Below are 20,349 nucleotides of genomic sequence, written 5' to 3' on the forward strand. Positions count from 1 at the left end.
GTGCTTGTCCTGCTAGACCTCAGTGCAGCGTTCGATACTGTCGACCATAATATCCTATTAGAGCGATTAGAACATGCTGTAGGTATTACAGGTACTGCACTGCAGTGGTTTGTATCATATCTATCTAATAGACTCCAGTTTGTGCATGTAAATGGAGAGTCCTCTTCACACACTGAGGTTAATTATGGAGTTCCACAGGGTTCAGTGCTAGGACCAATTCTGTTTACATTATACATGCTTCCCTTAGGCAGTATCATTAGAAGACATAGCATACATTTTCACTGCTATGCAGATGACACCCAGCTCTATCTGTCCATGAAGCCAGATAACACACACCAATTAGTTAAACTGCAGGAATGTCTTAAAGGCATAAAGAGCTGGATGGCTGCTAACTTTCTGCTTCTTAATTCAGATCAAACTGAGGTTTTTGTACTCGGCCCTGAAAATCTTAGAAATATGGTATCTAAGCAGATTCTTACTCTGGATGGCATTACCTTGGCCTCCAGTAACGCTGTGAGGAACCTTGGAGTCATTTTTGACCAGGACATGTCCTTCAATGCACATATTAAACAAATATGTAAGACTGCTTTCTTCCATTTGTGCAACATCTCTAAAATTAGAAATATCCTGTCTCAGAGTGACGCTGAAAAACTAGTTCATGCATTTATTACTTCCAGGCTGGACGACTGTAATTCATTATTATCAGGAAGTCCAAAAAACTCCCTGAAAAGCCTTCAGCTGATCCAAAATGCTGCAGCAAGAGTCCTGACAGGGACTAGAAAGAGAGAGCAGATTTCTCCTGTTTTGGCTTCCTGTTAAATCCAGAATTCAAAATCCTGCTCCTCACATACAAGGTCTTAAATAATCAGGCCCCATCTTATCTTAATGACCTTGTAGTACCATATCACCCTATTAGAGCACTTCGCTCTCGCTCTGCAGGCCTACTTGTTGTTCCCAGAGTATTTAAAAGTAGAATGGGAGGCAGAGCCTTCAGTTTTCAGGCCCCTCTTCTGTGGAACCAGCTTCCAGTTTGGATTCAGGAGACAGACACTATCTCTACTTTCAAGATTAGGCTTCAAACTTTCCTTTTTTTCTAAAGCATATATTTAGGGCTGGACCAGGTGACCCTGAATCCTCCCTTAGTTATGCTGCAATAGACGTAGGCTGCCGGGGGATTCCCATGATGCATTGAGTTTTTCCTTTCCAGTCACCTTTCTCACTCACTATGTGTTAACAGACCTCTCTGCATTGAATCATATCTGTTATTAATCTCTGTCTCTCTTCCACAGCATGTCTTTATCCTGTCTTCCTTCTCTCACCCCAACCGGTCGCAGCAGATGGCCCCGCCCCTCCCTGAGCCTGGTTCTGCCGGAGGTTTCTTCCTGTTAAAAGGGAGTTTTTCCTTCCCACTGTCGCCAAAGTGCTTGCTCATAGGGGGTCATATGATTGTTGAGTTTTTCTCCTTGAGGCGACTTTTGTTGTGATTAGGCGCTATATAAATAAAATTGAATTGACTTGTGTGGTGGAGATAACAGATCACTTGGTTGGATTACTGGTTGGTAATTTTTGCGTCATAGTATCTGTGTTTGGGTAATCCTTTTGGTTTTTGGCTGTTGTGGTCAACTTAGTGCTATTTACATGTTACATTTGTGTCTTCAGTGCAGGAGCTTGTGATTGTCATGTAGAATCATACATGTCATTACAGGGGTTTTTTTAAGAATTTCCAAATTGAGAGTATTTAGTTTTGCTGTGTGGTAAGATATCTGCTGATTAACTGCTCAAGTATGTCCTTGCTTGTTAATAACTGGGCACTGCAAAGATGAGAATTCTTAAAGCTTTAATGATTTTTTCTGTCCAGTCAGTCCACTTAATGGCTTGTGACCATAAATGCCTGCAGTTTGCTTCAAAGGGCATCACTGATGATAGTCTATAAAACTGAAAACTACTTCTTCCCATTTTTTTTTATAAAACAGCCTAGGAACTAGATTAATCTTAGTGTGTGGAGAGGTGTGTCCATTTACATACACAAATTGGAATCTGTTAGATATGACAGGACTTACAGGTACTGTGCTGTAGTGGTTTAATACCTACAGCATACTCTTATCTCTTTAATAAAACATTATAGTCAACAATATCGAATGCTCCGCCTCTGGACTCTGTCATCCTACTGGAAGAAGTCAATGCTGATGAGCAATGAAAGTGAGACCTGCACAGGTGCGATTGGTTGGAATGGCCTGCTGGATCGGAACCTGAGTGTGGTTTTTTTTGTTAAGAGACTTCACTGCAAACCACAGTTTGTCTATAATAAACACTGTGTTTGAACATAAGAGAGCCCATAAGTGCACGTGGCACTAGGACATTGTAGGCCGCAGGTCAGTGATACATTTTGTAATCATATCATTGGATCTGCGGCAGTATGCTCTGGACATTTGGTCGAAGAGAGGTGCTGAGCTGTCAACTGACCTGGTGGTGAGTTGGATCAGGTAAACATCTAGTGAGAGTGTGCTGGGAAGACCGGGCAGAGGTCCCGGTCTGAGAGATCTTCAACTCCCACCTCCGGCTGAGCTTTGACAGCATTCCGAGAGAGACTGGGGAACAATGAGTCCAAATGGACCATGTTCAGAACCTCCATTCCTGAAGCTATGCCCACAAGGTTGTTGGTGCATGTTGTGGTGGTAACCCCGAAACAAGATGGTGGACACCAGAGGTGAAGGGAAACGTCAGACTGAAGAAGGATTCTTATCGGGCTTGGTTAGCCTGTGGGACTTCTGAGGCAGCTGATAGGTACCGACAGGGCAAGCGGAAGGCGGCTCAGGCAGTGGCTGAAGCAAAAACCTGGGTGTGGGAGGAGTTTGGCGATGCCATGAAAAAAGACTTTCAGACTGCCTCAAAGAGATTCGTGTAAACCGTCAGTTGACTCAGGAGAGGAAAGCGGTCTTCTACCTGCACCGTGCGTAGTGCCAGCGGAGCACTGCTGACTAAGGGTATTGTTGGGCGGTGGAAGGGATACTTGATACACCTCCCTAATCTCACCGGCACATCTTCTGTAAAGGAAGGAGGATGAGGGGGACGACTCTTCTATCACCGGGGTGAGGTCACTGATGCAGTTAAACAACTATTAGGTGTGTTTGGTGTATTTGCAGTTAGTGAGCTGCTCTCTCTTTTTGACTTACGTTTTACTTTATAAACCAACGCTTGAGTTTTGTTGGTTTCCTTAAATGGTGATAGCGGCTTGTCCGTCTCTTTTAGTTGAATATTAATAGGAACTTTAATAAAACTCTTTAATTTAACCATTTTACCTCTTTCTCCTTTTTCTGACCAGGACACATTTTGTTATTCCCTCCCCCCCTCATCGCCTAGACCCCTTTTAGGGGAACGTAACAGGGGGGGTGGCACCTCAGGCAGAAGAGATTGAAGGACACGCCCACACAGGCACCTTCAGGAGGAGGCCCTGCAAGGGCCGTAACAGGTGGAAGAGTTTTGCCCCGAGTTCCTGAAGGCTCTGGATATTGAAGATCTGTCTTAGCTCACATGCCAATGTTTAATGGAGATCAGGGGCAGTAGCTCTGGATTGGCAGACCGGGGTGGTGATTCCCATCTTCAAGAAATAGGACTGCTGGGTATGCTAAAACTAAAGAGGGATCGCACTCTTCAGCTTCCCTGGGAAAATGCCACGGTGCTGGAAAGGAGAGTCGAATCTCTGATAGAGGAGGAACAATGCATGTCCTGGTCGTAGAACACTGGACCAGCTGTTTATCCTCCCCATGATACTTCAAGATTCAGATTCAAGATTCATTATTTGTCACATGCATAGTTATACAAGTACAACACACAGTGAAATGTATCCTGACACTCCTCGACTGTGCAAAAGGGGAGAGAAGAACATTATACATTAGGTGAATATATACATGGGGGACATTGTGTGCAGCAAGTAGGTGAATTCTGTACAGTAAGTAAGTAGCATTTTATGCAGTAAGTATTATGTGCAGTAGTAGTACTTGAAGGTGCATAGGAGTTTGTCCAACCAGTCTGGCTGTGTTTTGTGAACTTTGAGAAGCCATTCGACCTTGTCCCTCAGTGTGTCCTGTGGGAGGTGCTTCAACAGTATGGGGTGTCTGGCCCATTGCTACAGGCCATTCGATCATGTACATCCATTACAAGAGCTTGGTTCAAATAACTGGCAATGTTGGACTCCTTTCTGGTGGGTGCTGGACTCTGCCAGTAGTAATGGGATTTCCGTCTCTTTTTGGAAAACCGGCTCAGCTCACTAAAAAGAGCCGGCTCTTTCAGCTCCCAACCAGCTCTTGAGGGTGTTTTGTTGCTTTAATTGATTTATTGTCAACAATAATATAAAATTATGCACAAAAGGAATTACTGATGTAAAAAAAAAAAGTGGTTTTAATTATATATGTTTATAAATATATGCGGTGGCTCCTAGAGAAAGCACGTACAAACTCCAAAGCACATTTCTAGCGTTAACTGAACTTCCAAAACAGAACTACCTAGATCACTTAAATTACACAATTGAAAGCATATGTGTATGGTTTGTGTATTTATACACAAGCACTCATATGTAGCGAGTAAAAGCCACCGAGTAACCGCTAAGGGCCTCTATACTACTCGTGCAAACTTTCAGGCCCAAAGCTCTTACAGGAACGAGCCCAGAATAAACGGGACAAGAGGGTCAAATATCAGTCAGATACGTTAAAATTTATTATTTTAAAAGAAAACAAAGGGTTTGCAAAAGGCCTAAAACATCAAAATGGAAAAGGTCACTAACGACCACAATATAGTCTTATTGGTGCAACCTGCCAGCAATGCAACTTTCACCTGTGGGCTTGCTCTCCCTCGGCAGTCCCAGATGCTCGTTGCTTTAAAAGAAACAAATCCACCCCAAATAAATACAAGCCTGTGATGGACCAAGCAGTGAAAGAAACTTAGGCACAGGTTAAAGTCCAAAAAAAAGATTTTTTTAATTTAACCCAAAAAACATAATTGGTTAACTCATGCAAAAAGAATCAAAATCTTGGGCTCATAAAAGAGGTCAAAATAACAAAACTCTACTCAAAGTTGACAACACAACTGATAACTCAAACAAACTGACCTAACTTAAGGAGACAAAGGGGAAACTTAAATAGTGGCTGATCAGCCCACAAAAACAGGAGAAGGGGTAAAACACACAAAACCTAACTAAACCTAACATAATGAACTCCAATTCCCCCCCATGGTCCCGAGTTATGGCATGAACCAATTTGCAGTCTTCCTTTAAAGCTCGCTCCGCCCCTTTTCCACCTCTTGGCTCCTTAATCAAGGGACTGGAACAGCTGCAACTAGTGATGGCCAAATGAAGCTTTCCGAAGCACTGAAGCTTGTATTGAAAAACGGTTCATTACTCGAAGCTTTTCAACACAGTCCTCTCCGGTGACATCTGGTGGTGAAAATTTTGAAGAGCAGCTTGAATCTGCAAAATAAAACGGACTGCTCAAGCATCACTGCTCACTCAAGAGTGGAGTTCTCTCTGATATTGGGCCACCGTTCCGTTGCTTTGAACATGTAATTGGTTTTGTTTTCTCGATTGGGGGGCTGAAAAAAATGTAATGCGTATTTGCGTAATACATTTTGATCAATAAACTTTCCCTATTTAAACATGCACTATGGTGGCCTTTCTTTGCTCATAACTCCTTGATGTTGGTAAATACAATAAGTGAGCAATATATATAATATACATATGATAATGCACAACACATTATGGAGTATGCCCCTGCTGTGGAGTCCTGCCTCCATCTACTTGTCGTTTAATCACTGGACAGCTGGACAGGTTCATACAAAATATTAGATTAGGCCAATTGTCCTATACATATTTTTGACCTAGGGGTGGGATTGATTGTGAACTGGAAAGGGAAAATGCTTAGGGGGCTGAGTACGGCTGCATCGTCACTGATTTGTAGAATCATTGTGATTCGATACAGGATCCGATTCAATTTGATTGGAATCTGGAAAGTTTTGCCTCAGTCAGAAATATTACAATTCTGATCATTTAACAGTATATATCCATAATTTCGTATCTATTAAAAGAAAGCTGACACATGTGAGACTTAATTAGAGATGTAAACAGAGAGTTATGAAACCTGCAGCTGCAGAAGCCAGCGGGGAAAAAAAAGAGGCAAACACAGCGCGGACCTGACGACACATCAAAATCTGATTCTGACGCGTCGGGTCCGCGCTCTGTGTTCACGTTTGTATGCAGACTCCGTAAACCTGCTCCCAGTTACTGTTTTAGCTGTATGGTGTTTGACGACATGTTGTGAGGTTTAACCTGAGATGCTGGCGTTTCAGGCATAATAACGTTAATTTACAAATCGACACGGGATTTTAATGAATCAATATCACTTTATTCAATTTAGCATGGATTGTAATCAGAAAGGCGATAATCAAAACCCACCCCTAATCAAGAACTTGCAAAGTAAAAACATGATCAATGTAAGGTAGCCCTTTTGTTATTTACAGTTAAAAAGAGGATTAGTGTTACTGTGCGCTGGCTGAGTCTGTTTCTTTTCTTAGAAATAGTTTCTCCTGCCCTGGAGAAAATCCACTTGCATGGAACAGAAGAGGCTGTGGAGTGCAGGAACTACACTGCAAGCTGGTAGATATGCAGGTATTCCTGGGTCCTGCAGACTATCACCTAAAAACAATAAACAAAATGATTTTCTAAACTGTAGCAATGTAATGTACGTATAGTGTCAAATACATTGTTGTAGTCTTCATTAGCTTTAATTCACATGGAAGTGTTCCTAAAGTCATATGCTGTAATGATATTTACATTATGAAAACATGATTTTGGACATTTCAGGTTTTTCACTTCGGCAGATAAAATGAATTGAGCAAAATCAACTCAAAATATTCCCAAACACCAGAACGTCCTCTCTTCCTCGCTGGCTCCATATCTGTCAGTGGAATGATCACCTCGTCGCTATCTGTCACCATCAACACACTCCACGAATCCCGTGGATGATTCACTTCCTTATATCTGTTTGAATCAGGTACCGAAGCAGTTACGTGCGTAACGAAGCTTCGGACGTCACTGGTCACGTGACTTTTGCCAAACGAAGCAAGCCTCGACACAGTGCTTCTGAACCAGTGTGTTGTTTTTTTCGACACACGCTCCGGAGCGTCAGCTTCAAGCGGGCCATCACTAGCGGCAACTAAGGTAACTCAGAAAACAAAAGATTAATCATACATAACAGTGTAAACTAAAATGTGCGCACTTATTTTAGAATGCAGTGTTATGTGGATATGTGAATGAATTCCAAACCAAAACCAGTTATTTGTCCTGTAAATTAATTCCTATATTTAAAGAAAGACAAATGTGAATGCAATGTTACTTATAAGTCTCTACACTAACATGGTGGGTATTACCACTGTGTGGCTGTAAGTGCAGCCATCACAGAGCCCAACAGAACACTTATTGCATGCACTCGCAAATCCACACAGAGCACCTCTAAAAGACCTAATTCCCCTAAAGTAAGAGCCCAGCTCAGGGATTGCACACTGCCCGACTAATATTGCACCAGCCCACTGAAAATAAAAACAAACCCAGCATAAAAAACAAACAGTTTTAAAAGGTGACCCTACTCTAAAACCAACCTGGGAGAAAAATGCAACGAAAAACAGGAGGAAAAAACAGTGACAAATTCACATGTGCAGCCTGTCCTGCAGGAGGCAATACAATATAAATTCGATTGTAGCGCATAAATATACTTTTTTTTATGTCAAATATATTAAGTTAACATACCTCCAGCAGACAACTGTGTTTGCTGCACACCTGGCTTGTCTTCTAAAATCACTACTAGAAACATAAAATACAATAAACATCAAATACATTTCAACGAATTTAAAAAAGCACTAAAAGAAAAACAGCCTGTACCTCGAACCTCTGCTGTGGAGGTTTAAAACAACCGTTTGTGTAGAAGACAAAACTTCTCAGGCTCTTCACCAACTCACACATCCATTGTTCACAGCCGCTCGTCAGTACAAATGAGAGAAGAAGAGCACCTGCTGCTACTTCCTCTTTTATACCCTCCCTTGGAGCCTCTGGGTCCTAAAGCCTTCCCATTACATATATTCAAATAATTAAAAAAAAAAAAAAGTTCATTTACCTGTTGGTTTGTTTTTTTTTGTTTTTGTTTTTTTTTTATTGAAACAAATTTCCATATACACAAGTCCACACCTCTGGTTTGAGAATCTGTGAGACGTTTTCCGTCAGTTTGCCTCTAATTGAAGTTTTTGTGCGCAGATCTTTCCCGGACCTTTCCCTGCCTGTAATCCTGTGAATGAGTGTGACCCAGTTAAGGAGTGAGGAGAGTGATTTGGAGACCTTTTGGAGCACGTTTGATCCCCTTCCCTCCCCTCACGGATCCTGGAGCCCTGGACCCCCCTTCAGCACATTGTATACTCTGTCAGTGCGCCCCAGGGTGGCTGTGGCTACAATGTAGCTGCCATCACCAGTGTGTGACTGTGTGTGTGAATGGGTGGATGACTGGATGTGTAAAGCGCTTTGGGGTCCTTAGGGACTAGTAAAGCGCTATATAAATACAGGCCATTTACCATTTATATATTATCACCTGGTGTTGTCTGTATAAATAAATTAACTGTCTTCTCTAAAAGGATTCCTGGTCTGCGCCTGAGTCCGTTAACTAATCCTGACAGATCAGCTGTCGGAACTGGGTCGCCGTGTTACGCTGGCCGGGGTCCTTCTTTTCCACCTGGTCTTCCTGCACTCCTCTTCATGTCTGGGGCCTATCTTCTCCAGTACTCAGCTGGCTTCCTTTTAATAGGTCTTTAAACAGCTGATAGGCCACCTCTGGACACACCCAAAGCTCAGCAGGTGATCTCTATCAGCTAATTTGTCCCATGCACCCAATCCACAGTGGATTAAAACATTGTCAAATAACACACTAAAAACATGCAATACAAACAGAATGAAATCATGCAAATAAAAACTACACTCATAAATAAACACTAAAATTCAGAATAAAACCAATATACAAGATAAATACAAATTTCCACTGTGTGACAATTGTCTCCTGTGGCTGCTTGGGTCTTGGGGGCAGCAAGTGCCTCATCCATGCTATGACCTGTCCCCTAGATGGGTTGTAACAAAAGAAACTACAGAAAAAGGGACAGAACTTTAGTAAAGAAATCTGGAGAAATTGCTGCGACAATAAAATAATCAAAACAGCTCCTAGAACAACAGTGTAAAAGTGTTCAATCCCCATTAGTTATGTTTTACTGGGTAACACTAAGAAAATTACTAAAGTAATATATCAGATATGTTGCATCCCAGTGAGCAATAGAGGTAGTGGACATTACAAGCAGAGCAAATTTTGAAATGATACTGGGGTCAATATAACACTAGGCACAGTCCCGGCTGTTTCTGGTGTGGGAAATGTTTTCTGGGCACTACTTAAGCATGCTTTTATTAGTGAAGAATAATTTGTAACTATGAAGCATTGTCCCAAAAAGTTGATTCTGTTCATCTGGACGTAACGTTTTCAGAGGGAGAAATGTTTTGTCACTCATCCAAGTGACGTCTTTAGACTCAGCTGACTGCAGGGCTCCCCAATCTTATAAACGGACATTTGCATAATGACTGAAACTAACACCACTTATGAACAATGGGCTGGGAGGTTCATTTCTTCATCATTAATTTACAATGCTTCTAAATGAGAATACACTCCTAAAGGTGTTTGAATTCACAGACAAACTTAGCCCAGCACAGCATGAGAAGTCTAAGACCAGGAAACAGGAAATCTGTGCGTCAGAAACATCACCAAAATATGGAGAGTGTCCTAAGAGAAAAGTATGCCACACTGAGGATGGGGACAAGTGGGTTAAACATTTTGTCTGACAGACAGCTCACCCAAGCAGAGAAAAACATCCTTGCAAAAGGGTTGAACTTTGTTGTGACGCCAAGAAAAATCCCACTAGTGGAACTGATCACAGCAACTGAAACAACAGCAGACATGAAGCGGAGTAACTGCAAATGAAAGTTTCGGCTTGTCTCAGCAGTGCATCCAAAATAAGCATGGAGGAGAGGAAGGCATTCGCATCGCTTAGTAACGACAACAACACTATCATCTTTCTGCCAAACAAGGGTAGGTGCACAGCTTTGATAAACAAGAAAGACTATTGTGTTGGAGGTGTGGTCTGAGGAGGGGTGGTGCAGTGGGCTCGAGGGACAGTGCCAGGGAAACTGGTGGGGCAGCTGAAAGCCATTCAGCACATATGCTTTCACTATATCAGTGATGCTGGGACCTGGAGATGGAGCCAGCTGGAAAGCTGAGAAGTGGTGAACCTGTAAGCAGGGGGACTGTAAAAACCAATGTATTTTGTAATACAGAAACCACACAAACACACCAAATGTCTCAGGTTTTTACCAGGCTTCACAACTATCATGAGAAAATTTTGTTACTGCTTAGTGATAAAAATACTTATGAGCCCCTGAAACGAGACCCAGGAAGTGGTTACAGGAAGAGGATGTTAGGTTGTGTGAAGCAGTTAGAGCAACACATTGCTACTGACCGGACCTCATAACACAGGGGAATCTACATCATCTGTGTGGTTTACCAAAGACACATAAACAGGGTATACCAATTGTCTATATGAACAACTTGGTAAATGGTAAATGGACTGGTTCTTATATAACGCTTTTCTACTCTGAGCTCTCAAAGCACTTTATGCAGGATGGTCACCGATAACATCACCAAGTTTCTGGCTTCGATCCTCAAACCGATGATAGTCAGCTCTAAACACCACATCCAGAACACTTTTGTTCTGTACTTCATTCCACCTACTTCACATACAAGGCTCAGTTCTACAGGCAGAAACATGGGTGTGCCGTGGGCTCCCCAGTTTCACCCACTGTGGCCAATTTGTACATGGAAGAAGTGGAAAAGAGGGCTTTGCTATCCTACCCTGGAACACCACCAATCCATTGGTGCAGACATGTGGATGACACCTGGGTGAAAATCAAATCTCAGGACGTTTCACATTTCACGGATCACATTAACTCAGTGGACCGACACATCAAATTCACCAGGGAGGATATGAAAAGTGGCAGGTTAGCCTTCTTAGACTGTGAGATTTCCATCAGTAATGGGGGACATCTAAAACCTGACCATATGTACCGTAAACCTACACATACGGATCAGTATCTAAGGTTTGACTCTCATCATCCACTGGAGCACAAACTGGGCGTCATCAGGACGCTACAACACAGAGCGAACACCATCCCCACAGACACAGCAGCCAGGGAGGCAGAAAAACATCAAGAAGGCCCTGAGTAAATGTGGTTATCCCAGCTGGACTTTTGTCAAAGCAGGAAAGGCTCCTAAAGAAAGCTCCAGCCGATCCAGGAGGGAAGGACAACCGCTGCCCACCTGTAGTGATCCCGTACATGTCAGGAGTATTGGAGCAGCGACACATTTTTTCTAAACACCGGGTCTCTGTGGCTTTTAAACCCCAAAACGCCAAAACTTGGTCCACCCCAAGGATCGGGTCCCCCGACACAAACAGAGTAACATAGTGTACGCTGTTAAGTGCAGGAGGATTGTCAGGATTTATACGTTGGGGAAACCAAACAACCTCTGGCTACAACACAGAAGAGCCACCTCGTCAGGCCAGGACTCTGCAGTCTGTTTACACCTACAGGCCAGTGGACACTCTTTCAATGATGAGGATGTAACATCCTGGACAGGGAGGAACGCTGGTTTGAGGGCGGAGTCAAGGAGGCCATTTACGTGAAAAGGGAAAGACCATCTCTGAATGGAGGAGGGGGCCTAAGGGTACATCTGTCACCATCTTACAATGCTGTGATTGCAGCCATTCCCCACCTCTCTGTGAATGGTACTCATGGTTATTGATCAGTGGGCTTTGATCAGTGGGCTTTGATCAGTGGGCTTTGATCAGTGGGCTTTGATCAGTGGTCGTGACAATTTGCTTATTAATTGTCAAGAAACTGACTGATTTGTGACTGGACTATCTGGTTGGTTGTACAACCTCACTGCTAGGTGCCACCAAATCTCACAGTAGTCTTTAATTCTACTTAATCCTGATCTGAATGCCACAACCTGAGAACTGTTGCTGATCACGTGGATGCTTTCATGGCCACAGTTTACCTTATTCTATGCCTATAACTACTCAGAGGTGGGACCAAGTCATTGTTTTGCAAGTCTCAAGTAAGTAAGTCTCAAGTCTTTATCCTCAAGTCTCAAGTCAAGTCTCAAGTAATGTCAGGCAAGTCAGAGTCGAGTCTCAAGTCACTGGTGTAAAAGTCCGAGTAAAGTCACAAGTCTGAAACTTTGAATTTCAAGTCCTTTCGAGTCTTTAAAAAAAAAAATGAAAAAATAATGTTGCAGTTATGCTAAATGTAAATATTAGACCATGTAATTTTTAAATCTGTGTTTTTCTCAACACATGACAAAATAGTGAACTTAGAAAATATACACAAATTGTGAAATTGCACCTTTTTAAAATGCAGCTCAATTAAACCTAGCTCCAAGAATAATTTTCACCGACAGTTCTGAGATAAGCTGCATGTTATTCTTGGATGCGGTTGTAGGACCGGCTTTAAAATCACATGACAAAAATATCATACATATTAAAAAAAACTGTATCACCAACGTAGCCTGGACAACATTTGCTAGTTAGATGAAGTCAGCTATCTCATCGTAGCATATTTATATGCATATTTATAATCATACGGTTCTTGGAGTGAGTGCATACACTCATGAAGTTTAGTAACTTCAGGTCACTGCAACAAGCCCAGGTACAGTTTACCGACGGATGGGTGCAGGACCTTGAAATGCACCGTGTAGAACGAAAGACCATCGTACGTATCATAAGTTTACCAGTCTCACAAATTGTCTTCATAAATACACATTCCTTAACAGTTTATTAATAGGACCTTTGAGCTCAACGGTAATTAATTAGTAGTGGAAATAATTTCTGGTAGCATCACAGAAATGTAGCAGTGACAATAATACTGTATGCTGTAATCGTACTGGGCAATTAGTGATACAAACAACTGTTTTATCCTGTGAATAAAAGTATGTGTTTTTGTCAATGTACCATAATAACAGAAGCGAAACGCAATATTGTGTCAGGACAATTCACTATTTATGCACAATAAACAAAGGAGCATAGCGCGACCATTTCTGTTCAGCGCCAGACTTGCTTGTAACCTATATCACCAATTATGTTATGAAAATGACGTATTAACTACAACAGCAGACTGACCTTTGTGGAAATGCTTGGAGCAGACTAACCTGTGAGCTGGAGTGTTCTGGGACGTTATATTTGGTCTTTGAATGGCTGCAATCCAGTCGCGTCTTTGTTACTTCGGAAACATGGCTCGAACAATTTCTCTTCAACGACGTAATCCGATAACAACCGATCTCTTTACCCGTCGGCTTCCCGTGGCTGTCATGCGACCGGGTATTGCAGTTAATAATACAACAGCTTCTTGACATTTTTGTGTTTCTTTTTATCGCTGTATAACTGATTTCAATTGAAAGCCTGCGTGCACTAGTACCTCTTGCCACGAGTTCCCAGAATCCTTTGCGGTTTTACCCCTGAATGACGTCACATTTTCAATCTCTATATAATATGCATGTTAAATTTTATATTTGGGGTAAAATATCAAGTCTTTTCAAGTAAACCGGTTCAAGTCCAATTCAAGTCCCAAGTCATTGGTGTAAAAGTCCAAGTCAAGTCACAAGTCTTAGAACATTTTTTCAAGTCAAGTCTAAAGTCATAAAATTAATGACTCGAGTCCAAGTCATGTGACTCGAGTCCACACCTCTGATTAAACTACCTGTGGTACTTGGAAATATGAAGAATGTTGACAGTTGTGGAAACGTAATATTTCCATGATGTGTCACATTAAATACTCACAATACACGAAAAAGTTAAATAAACCTAATAAAGTAAAAGATCAAATATGTAGAAATTGAGCTTTTCAGAGAACAAAGAAAAGTACACTGAAAGTAAAGGTAATTTAAAAAAAGAAAAATAATCTTTTATTTGATTAAACCCACAATCTTTTATCTAATTTGAGTGTGTCAGCCATTGTACAGCAATGAGAGAAAAATGGAGAAAACATATATCAGTTAAATAGAAATGCACAACATTTGTACAAAACGGGAATGGAAACAACTTTGTGAAAACAGACATTACTGTCAATGTTCAAAATGTTAGACGACACTAACGAATGATTCAGAGAAACATGGGACATACTGTTTGAAATTTAGTTATAAAAAATAATAACAGCACATACTAGTTTAACACAATATTTGGAGTAACTTTTCTTCATTCACGCTGTAACCAGTTAATTTAATTTCTTTGTATTGTACTGGTTAGAGAACCTATAATGTACGGGGAAACAGTGGAGCTAATGTTAGATGAAGCAGCAGTGTCATAAACACAGCTAGGCTGGTTCCAAAGGTTAGTCACTAAGGCTTGCTATCAGCATGCGTGGAAACAAGAAGACCAGCTGCCAGTTACACCTTTTTTCCCCACAGTCCTGTTTTGTTCAGGAAAAACACTCCACTAGCGTAACATTCTGGCTACTGCTAAATCCTAGCTCATAATATGTACAGTAATCATGATCACTGTCTGTATTAAGAGTCACCGTATAAGTGGCCTGAACCAAGAGCCTGATTCAAACAAATTTACAGCAGGAGCTGCTTCTGCTTGATATTGATTGGCTGGTCTATCCATAGTCTTTATTTTCTACTCAGATGTTCAGGAGTGAGAGCCTCCAGATCATCAGTGATTCATTCTGCATATTAATATCTATATTATCCCAATCTATGATCTTCCTGTAAGTCCAACCATGTGGGGTTTTTTGTTTGCTGCAATTAAACCTGACCACTTTTTTCAAATATATCTATATTTAATATGTCACATTAGAGGGCATAACACTAGTTAAAATCCTGACTCACAACAAGAAAGTCCTGGGTTCAAATGCAGTCTGGGGCCTTTCTCTCCTGTGCTTGTACAGCTTCCTCCCACAGTCCAAACACATGCATGGGTTAGGTTAACTGTGACTCTAGACTGACTGTGGCTGTCAAACTGAATGGTTGTGTGTCTCTTTGTGTTAGCCCTGTGACGCACTGACAACCTCTCCAGGGTGTACACTGCCTCTGAGAGCTCCTGTTATACTTAAATTAATAAATGGAAGCGGATGGATGGATGTCATATTATTATTCACAGATCAGAAGATATATTAACATGGACACAAAAAAAGAAATCTGTTTTTATATGAACAACTTTGAAGATGAGACGTGGAAACTTAAACACATTTTTCTACCTCTGTGTACTAAACCTGACATCATCACACCATGAATGGGAGTGAATTATAATAAAAACTTCATCATTCAAATTTCAAAAACTATGCAGACATCACATTTTTATGAATACTTTCTCATCAAAACAAAGAATAAAGAGGCTTTGCAGTAGCTGGAGTCACTGAAGATGGCTTAGGGCTCTGTATGTCTGTAGTCTCTATTGGGAAGAAAATGAATAAAGTATTAGTTTGAGTTGACAAGTAGTACACAAAGAGTGTGTTTTATTATGCTGCAGCAGTTATTATGTGGAGGGAGAGGTTACAGGGAAGTTTCAGGTAAGCCTGCTATTGTTTAAACTAAGGGCTTGTCTTTCAGTGACCAGTCAACTGTAGTTAATGATTATGCAGTGATAAGAGTTTCACTGCCACAGTTACAGCCATTTTTTTTACTTCTGCTTTTAAAGTCCATCAAAAAAAAAAGCTATACCCGGCTAGACAGAAACCTGTCTTTTGTTGTACCATTACCCTTACGTAAAGCATCTGTGAAGGTCATTTATGCGACTAATCCAGGGATCATTGCACAGATTTGAAAAAAGGACTTCTAGTCCAAAATGTAATATGTTTTGTATTTATCAAATAGCACTAACTGGGTATCTTTAAAAAAAAAAAAAATTGGGATGAAGATGTAAATTGAATGCTATGACGTCAGCTGAACACCTACAGAAGATTTGGGACAAGCTTAGTGCTTTAAAAAAGCTGATTTTCTCACATTTTTGTAAATGAGAAACTAACAAAAAATGTATCCCTGCCTGTCCCCAACACACACGCACTGTGAGGAGTAGCCCAGTGTCGCTAATCTGTTGGAAAAACGTGATCAAAGGGCTAAAGGTATTAAACCCATTTTCTGTGTGTTGTTTCTTATACGATTTGAATTTTTGCCATCTTTGTCGTTGCTCAATATCGTTTCAGTTAGTTTCCGCTATTCAAAGTCTTGGTTTTACGTTTATTTCCTTTGACTAATTTACTGTTTTTTACTGACTACAATAACTGGGCCTGTGTGCGCTGCACTGTGAGCCAGGCCTCACCTGTACCCGTCATTATGCAGGTGATGTCTCTGTAGCGGTGTGGGGCATCTCTACGCCACAGTCTGCTATTGAGGAGGTAGCAGTCTGTGTGGTATTGCCCATCGTTGCCATGGCTACGGTCACCCGCTCCGGCGGTGACACAGGTGGCCCCGAGGCTGACCTGGGCATGCGGGCCGTATGGGACGGTTCTCCGTTCCTGCGGAACGAGTTTCGGATGCCGGTGGACACGCGGCTGGAGAGGCGCCTCACGGCGCCGCTGATGCCCCCAAGTCCGCCCTTGTTCTTTTTCAGTAACCCCACATCATCCTCCAGCTCTGACGGGGGCACTTCGATGTTCCCAGAATACCAGAACACCCACCAGATGAGGCTGAGGAAGATGACGATGGCGCCCGCGTAGATGAGCAGGTCGTAGAAAAACACGTCGACAAACACGCCGAGGAGGAGCACGGCCAGTCCCACAATGTCAAACACCACCGCGAGCCAGAAGCAGCACACACAGCGACCCAGACCCCGATAGGCCGGCTCCATGTCCCATAAAGAGAAGTCGGTCCCCACGACGCCAGTTTATTTCCCGTCGTCTCTGTGCCGCGGCATTGAGCGCGGCTCCAATGTGAGCCAGGTGTGGCGTCCTGTCCGCTCAGGTGCGCTGCCCCTGAGAGGAGGGGCTGTAGACGCTACCTGACGGCTGCGCTCATGTGCGTTTATGATGAGCGTTTATAAGGGTGTAGCTTACTGGACCCAGACTTCGGACGTTACAGTGCAGGTATGACTCATTAAACGTGAATATGAGAGCGGCTTTATAAACTGAGAGGCCAGCATTAATAAACTACAAAAAAAAAAAAAAAAACTACAGATGACCTGACCAATGCCGCCTTCGCCATCTTGTTTTTAGGACTGGCCATCAGAAAAAAAGCACAATTGCAATATTTCAAAATCGATTAAGAAGATAATTTATATTTATGGGTGAATCATCCCTCCCTTAACCATAGTGTGCTGCTACTTTTAGCTGCCCTCTTGCCACAAAGGGGTAGCCACAGCAATTAGCTCCATATGTTTGAGTTTTATGCAAGAGACCCTTCCTGACACAACCCCAAAGGGTACTTGTGTCTCTGTCTAGAACTAAACCAACAACCTTTTGCTTGAGTAGATGTACTAACCACACCACTTGAGATTTCAGTGCAATGGGTAAAAGTTTTCTCCCACCTAGTCTTTGCACTTGTTTGCACATGTTAAACATGTCACCAAAAAGGTGCTACCAACATGAAACCAGCTGTCAGTAATATCCCATCCAATCCACATTTGCAAAGAAATCAAATAAATATAATAATGAGAAACGACAGGGAAAATAAGAACATACAGCAAGTTCTGTGGCTCATAGCAACATATAGGACCACAGTTTAAAAAGAATGTATGAGCAGACTGTCAATACAAATTTTGACATGATTACCTAATAAAAATTGAGAAGACACGAGCCTGTATCCCCTTTTTTGCTTGCAAATACAGTCAGAAGTCTCACACTGTTACATGTTGCCAATCAGTGCTGTTGTGTCTCCGGCGTCAGGAAGATGAGCCTAAATTCAGCTTCTCCCCATCTGTCCATCAAAAACAGGAAACAACTCAGAAGGTGATATGAGGTATGAAGAGATGAACCCCGGTGCCACCAGAAATAATATTGTTAAAAAGTGTTGAGTCACCACACGCCTTCTAAAAACTTCACTTCTCCTTGGTATTAATTGTGTTGTGCTGAAAGGTGGGACTTGTTTGGAAGTGATCCAATCAGAAGAAACAACCTTGTGCAGTAAGGTTAGATGTGTAGATTTGATCTCCTACTGACAAATAGGAAAATAAGATGCTTTGTGAACTGGAGCAACTCTCACTGGTAAAAACACTTTAGGCAACCTAACCAACTTTAGATATTTAGTCAAATGAAACTAAACTAAAAGAACTTAGATGGCCCCAAATGACCAAAACTACATCAAAACTTCCTCAACATCAATATTCATAATCATGCTGAGCTCAGGGTGACCTGCTGAACACTTGATGCTTAAAGACTGAAGTCACTGAGTGCTGTCAGGGTTCTCAGCTGTTCAGTGTTCTGCCTGAGGATCATTTTAAATCACTTTTATTTTTCACTGAAAATAAGCTGCATTTAGCTGGATCAGTTTTAGGATGCTAGTACTTTTAATGCTGGCTCTTGAATTTCTTTCATCTGCCAGTCGCAAAATTAGCTGTGGGGGGAAAACAGAAAGTTTCCATCTTACCTTTGTTCCATGCTTTGACACACACTGCTCCCATCTAAGCCACATCCACTCCACAGCCTGTACCCATTATTCCACACCTCCATCATGTTTGCTGTGCATCCTTAAAATTAAATAAAATCTAACTGAGGTTGTGCCTTCTTATTTTCACCTCAAAGCTAATGTACAGTGCTGCTGAGTGCTGGGTAGGTGCCCGTCTTGCTTATTCTTTGAGTTTTGAAAAATAAACCACAATTGACAAAATGACCTTCATATTATTTAAATGTTACATAAAATTTCTCCACTTAAGCTCAAGTCCATAAAATTTAATTACTGGTAAATTACTGGAGTCACAGGAAGTGATCTATCCAAACAGACATCTTTTTCGATAGATGAGTCGTCCCTTGATGACCATCGCAGAAAATGCAAGTTTAAGGCTCTCGTGCTTTACTTTTCAGACACTTTTATCTACAGTATAAACACATTACATCTAAAAAAGGGCAAGAAGAAAACAAAGAACCCTGAAGTGACTGATATGAGTGGATCTTTTTGGAAAGAGCTCCGACTGGCAGCGACTTTGACAGGAGCTGGAAAGAGTCTGTGCAGTTTTCTCTTATTCTGTTATTCAAAGGAAGAAAATCAAGTGCATATAATCAATTAAATAATAATAAAAAAAGAATGATACAAGTCAGTTTGAAATTGTGTCAAACGGGGATTCAGCATCAAGACTGCTTTGGCTGCCATCTGCCAAGAAATAAGTGGTGTTGATAGGATGACACTCGTCCATCCGCCTGAACTTTGACAGGCCAAAAACGTATCGTACGTACGTGTAAGCACATGGTGGTCAAGGTAAAGCCTCCATCAAATCACATCACACCATGTTTTATCGTCTTTTAAGGTTCTTACAGGATCATCATTCACAGAATAAAAACTGTGTTCCAAAACTCTACAAAGTAGCATAAAAATATTAATCACAAAAATATGGTTAAAAATTGTGATAATAATAATAATGGATTGGATTTATACAGCGCTTTTCAAGGCACCCAAAGTGCTTTACAATTCCACTATTCATTCACTCTCACATTCACACACTGGTGGAGGCAGCTACGGTTGTAGCCACAGCTGCCCTGGGGCAGACTGACAGAAGCGAGGCTGCCATATCGCGCCATCGGCTCCTCTGGCCAACACCAGTAGGCGGTAGGTGAAGTGTCTTGCCCAAGGACACAACGACAAGGACAGAGAGTACGGGGATCGAACTGGCGACCTTCCAGTTACAGATGCGCTTCCCAACCCCCTGAGCCACGGTCGCCCCTAAAAATTGTGACAGTGCACAGGGCAGAAAACAACCTGAAACTGAATGTAACTCGTAATGGACTCCAGGAGACAGACCGGTCATTCCCCTGACATCGTAAATAGAAAATGAGTGGAATCTGTCTCCATCTTCAGGTTGCTGGGCACCCACATCTCTGCCAATCTCACCACAGCACCATCACCCCAGTAAAGGCGGCCTGGCAGCAGCTGCACTTCCTCCGTGTGCTGAGGACCAGAAGCTGCTGCTGACCTTCTGACGCTCCTTGCCTGGGTGCTGGTACGCAGGGGCCACAACTGAGAACAAGAAGTCTGCCTAAAAGATCCTTGGCTGCCTTCTGCCACCCTTGGAGGCCATTGCCAGCTCCTCCTG

At 42.0% G+C, this 20,349-nt stretch overlaps 1 protein-coding gene and 2 long non-coding RNA genes across 4 annotated transcripts; 1 reads left to right on the plus strand and 2 right to left on the minus strand.

Annotated features, from left to right (window-relative positions):
- Positions 1-720: 720 nt before the first annotated feature.
- Positions 721-5,650, plus strand: LOC145428627 (uncharacterized). The gene is made up of 2 exons (XR_013908930.1): positions 721-3,089; positions 3,323-5,650. It is a non-coding gene; the product is annotated as an uncharacterized LOC145428627 (long non-coding RNA).
- LOC145428626 (uncharacterized) lies at positions 4,692-8,156 on the minus strand. Of its 2 annotated transcripts, none has more exons than XR_013908929.1 (2): positions 6,530-8,156; positions 4,692-5,461 (listed from the first exon to the last, which is right to left on the minus strand). It is a non-coding gene; the product is annotated as an uncharacterized LOC145428626 (long non-coding RNA). The 2 variants fall into 2 exon arrangements; XR_013908928.1 differs by having other exon boundaries at positions 6,506-8,156.
- A 5,896-nt stretch (positions 8,157-14,052) lies between these two features.
- On the minus strand, positions 14,053-17,099 carry LOC113033632 (transmembrane protein 238). The gene is made up of 2 exons (XM_026187619.2): positions 16,432-17,099; positions 14,053-15,564 (listed from the first exon to the last, which is right to left on the minus strand). Exon 1 carries the CDS (start codon positions 16,957-16,959, stop codon positions 16,444-16,446), a length of 516 nt encoding a protein of 171 aa, XP_026043404.1. The 5' UTR covers positions 16,960-17,099; the 3' UTR covers positions 14,053-15,564; positions 16,432-16,443.
- Positions 17,100-20,349: the final 3,250 nt, after the last annotated feature.

The sequence above is a fragment of the Astatotilapia calliptera genome, chromosome 4 (genome assembly GCF_964374335.1).
Source record: "Astatotilapia calliptera chromosome 4, fAstCal68.1, whole genome shotgun sequence".
Taxonomy (NCBI): Eukaryota; Metazoa; Chordata; class Actinopteri; order Cichliformes; family Cichlidae; genus Astatotilapia; species Astatotilapia calliptera.

What these genes read in the sequence shown, in the direction of transcription:
- LOC113033632 (XM_026187619.2), bottom strand. Translation starts at nt 16,959, where the DNA reads ATGGAGCCGGCCTATCGGGGTCTGGGTCGCTGTGTGTGCTGCTTCTGG.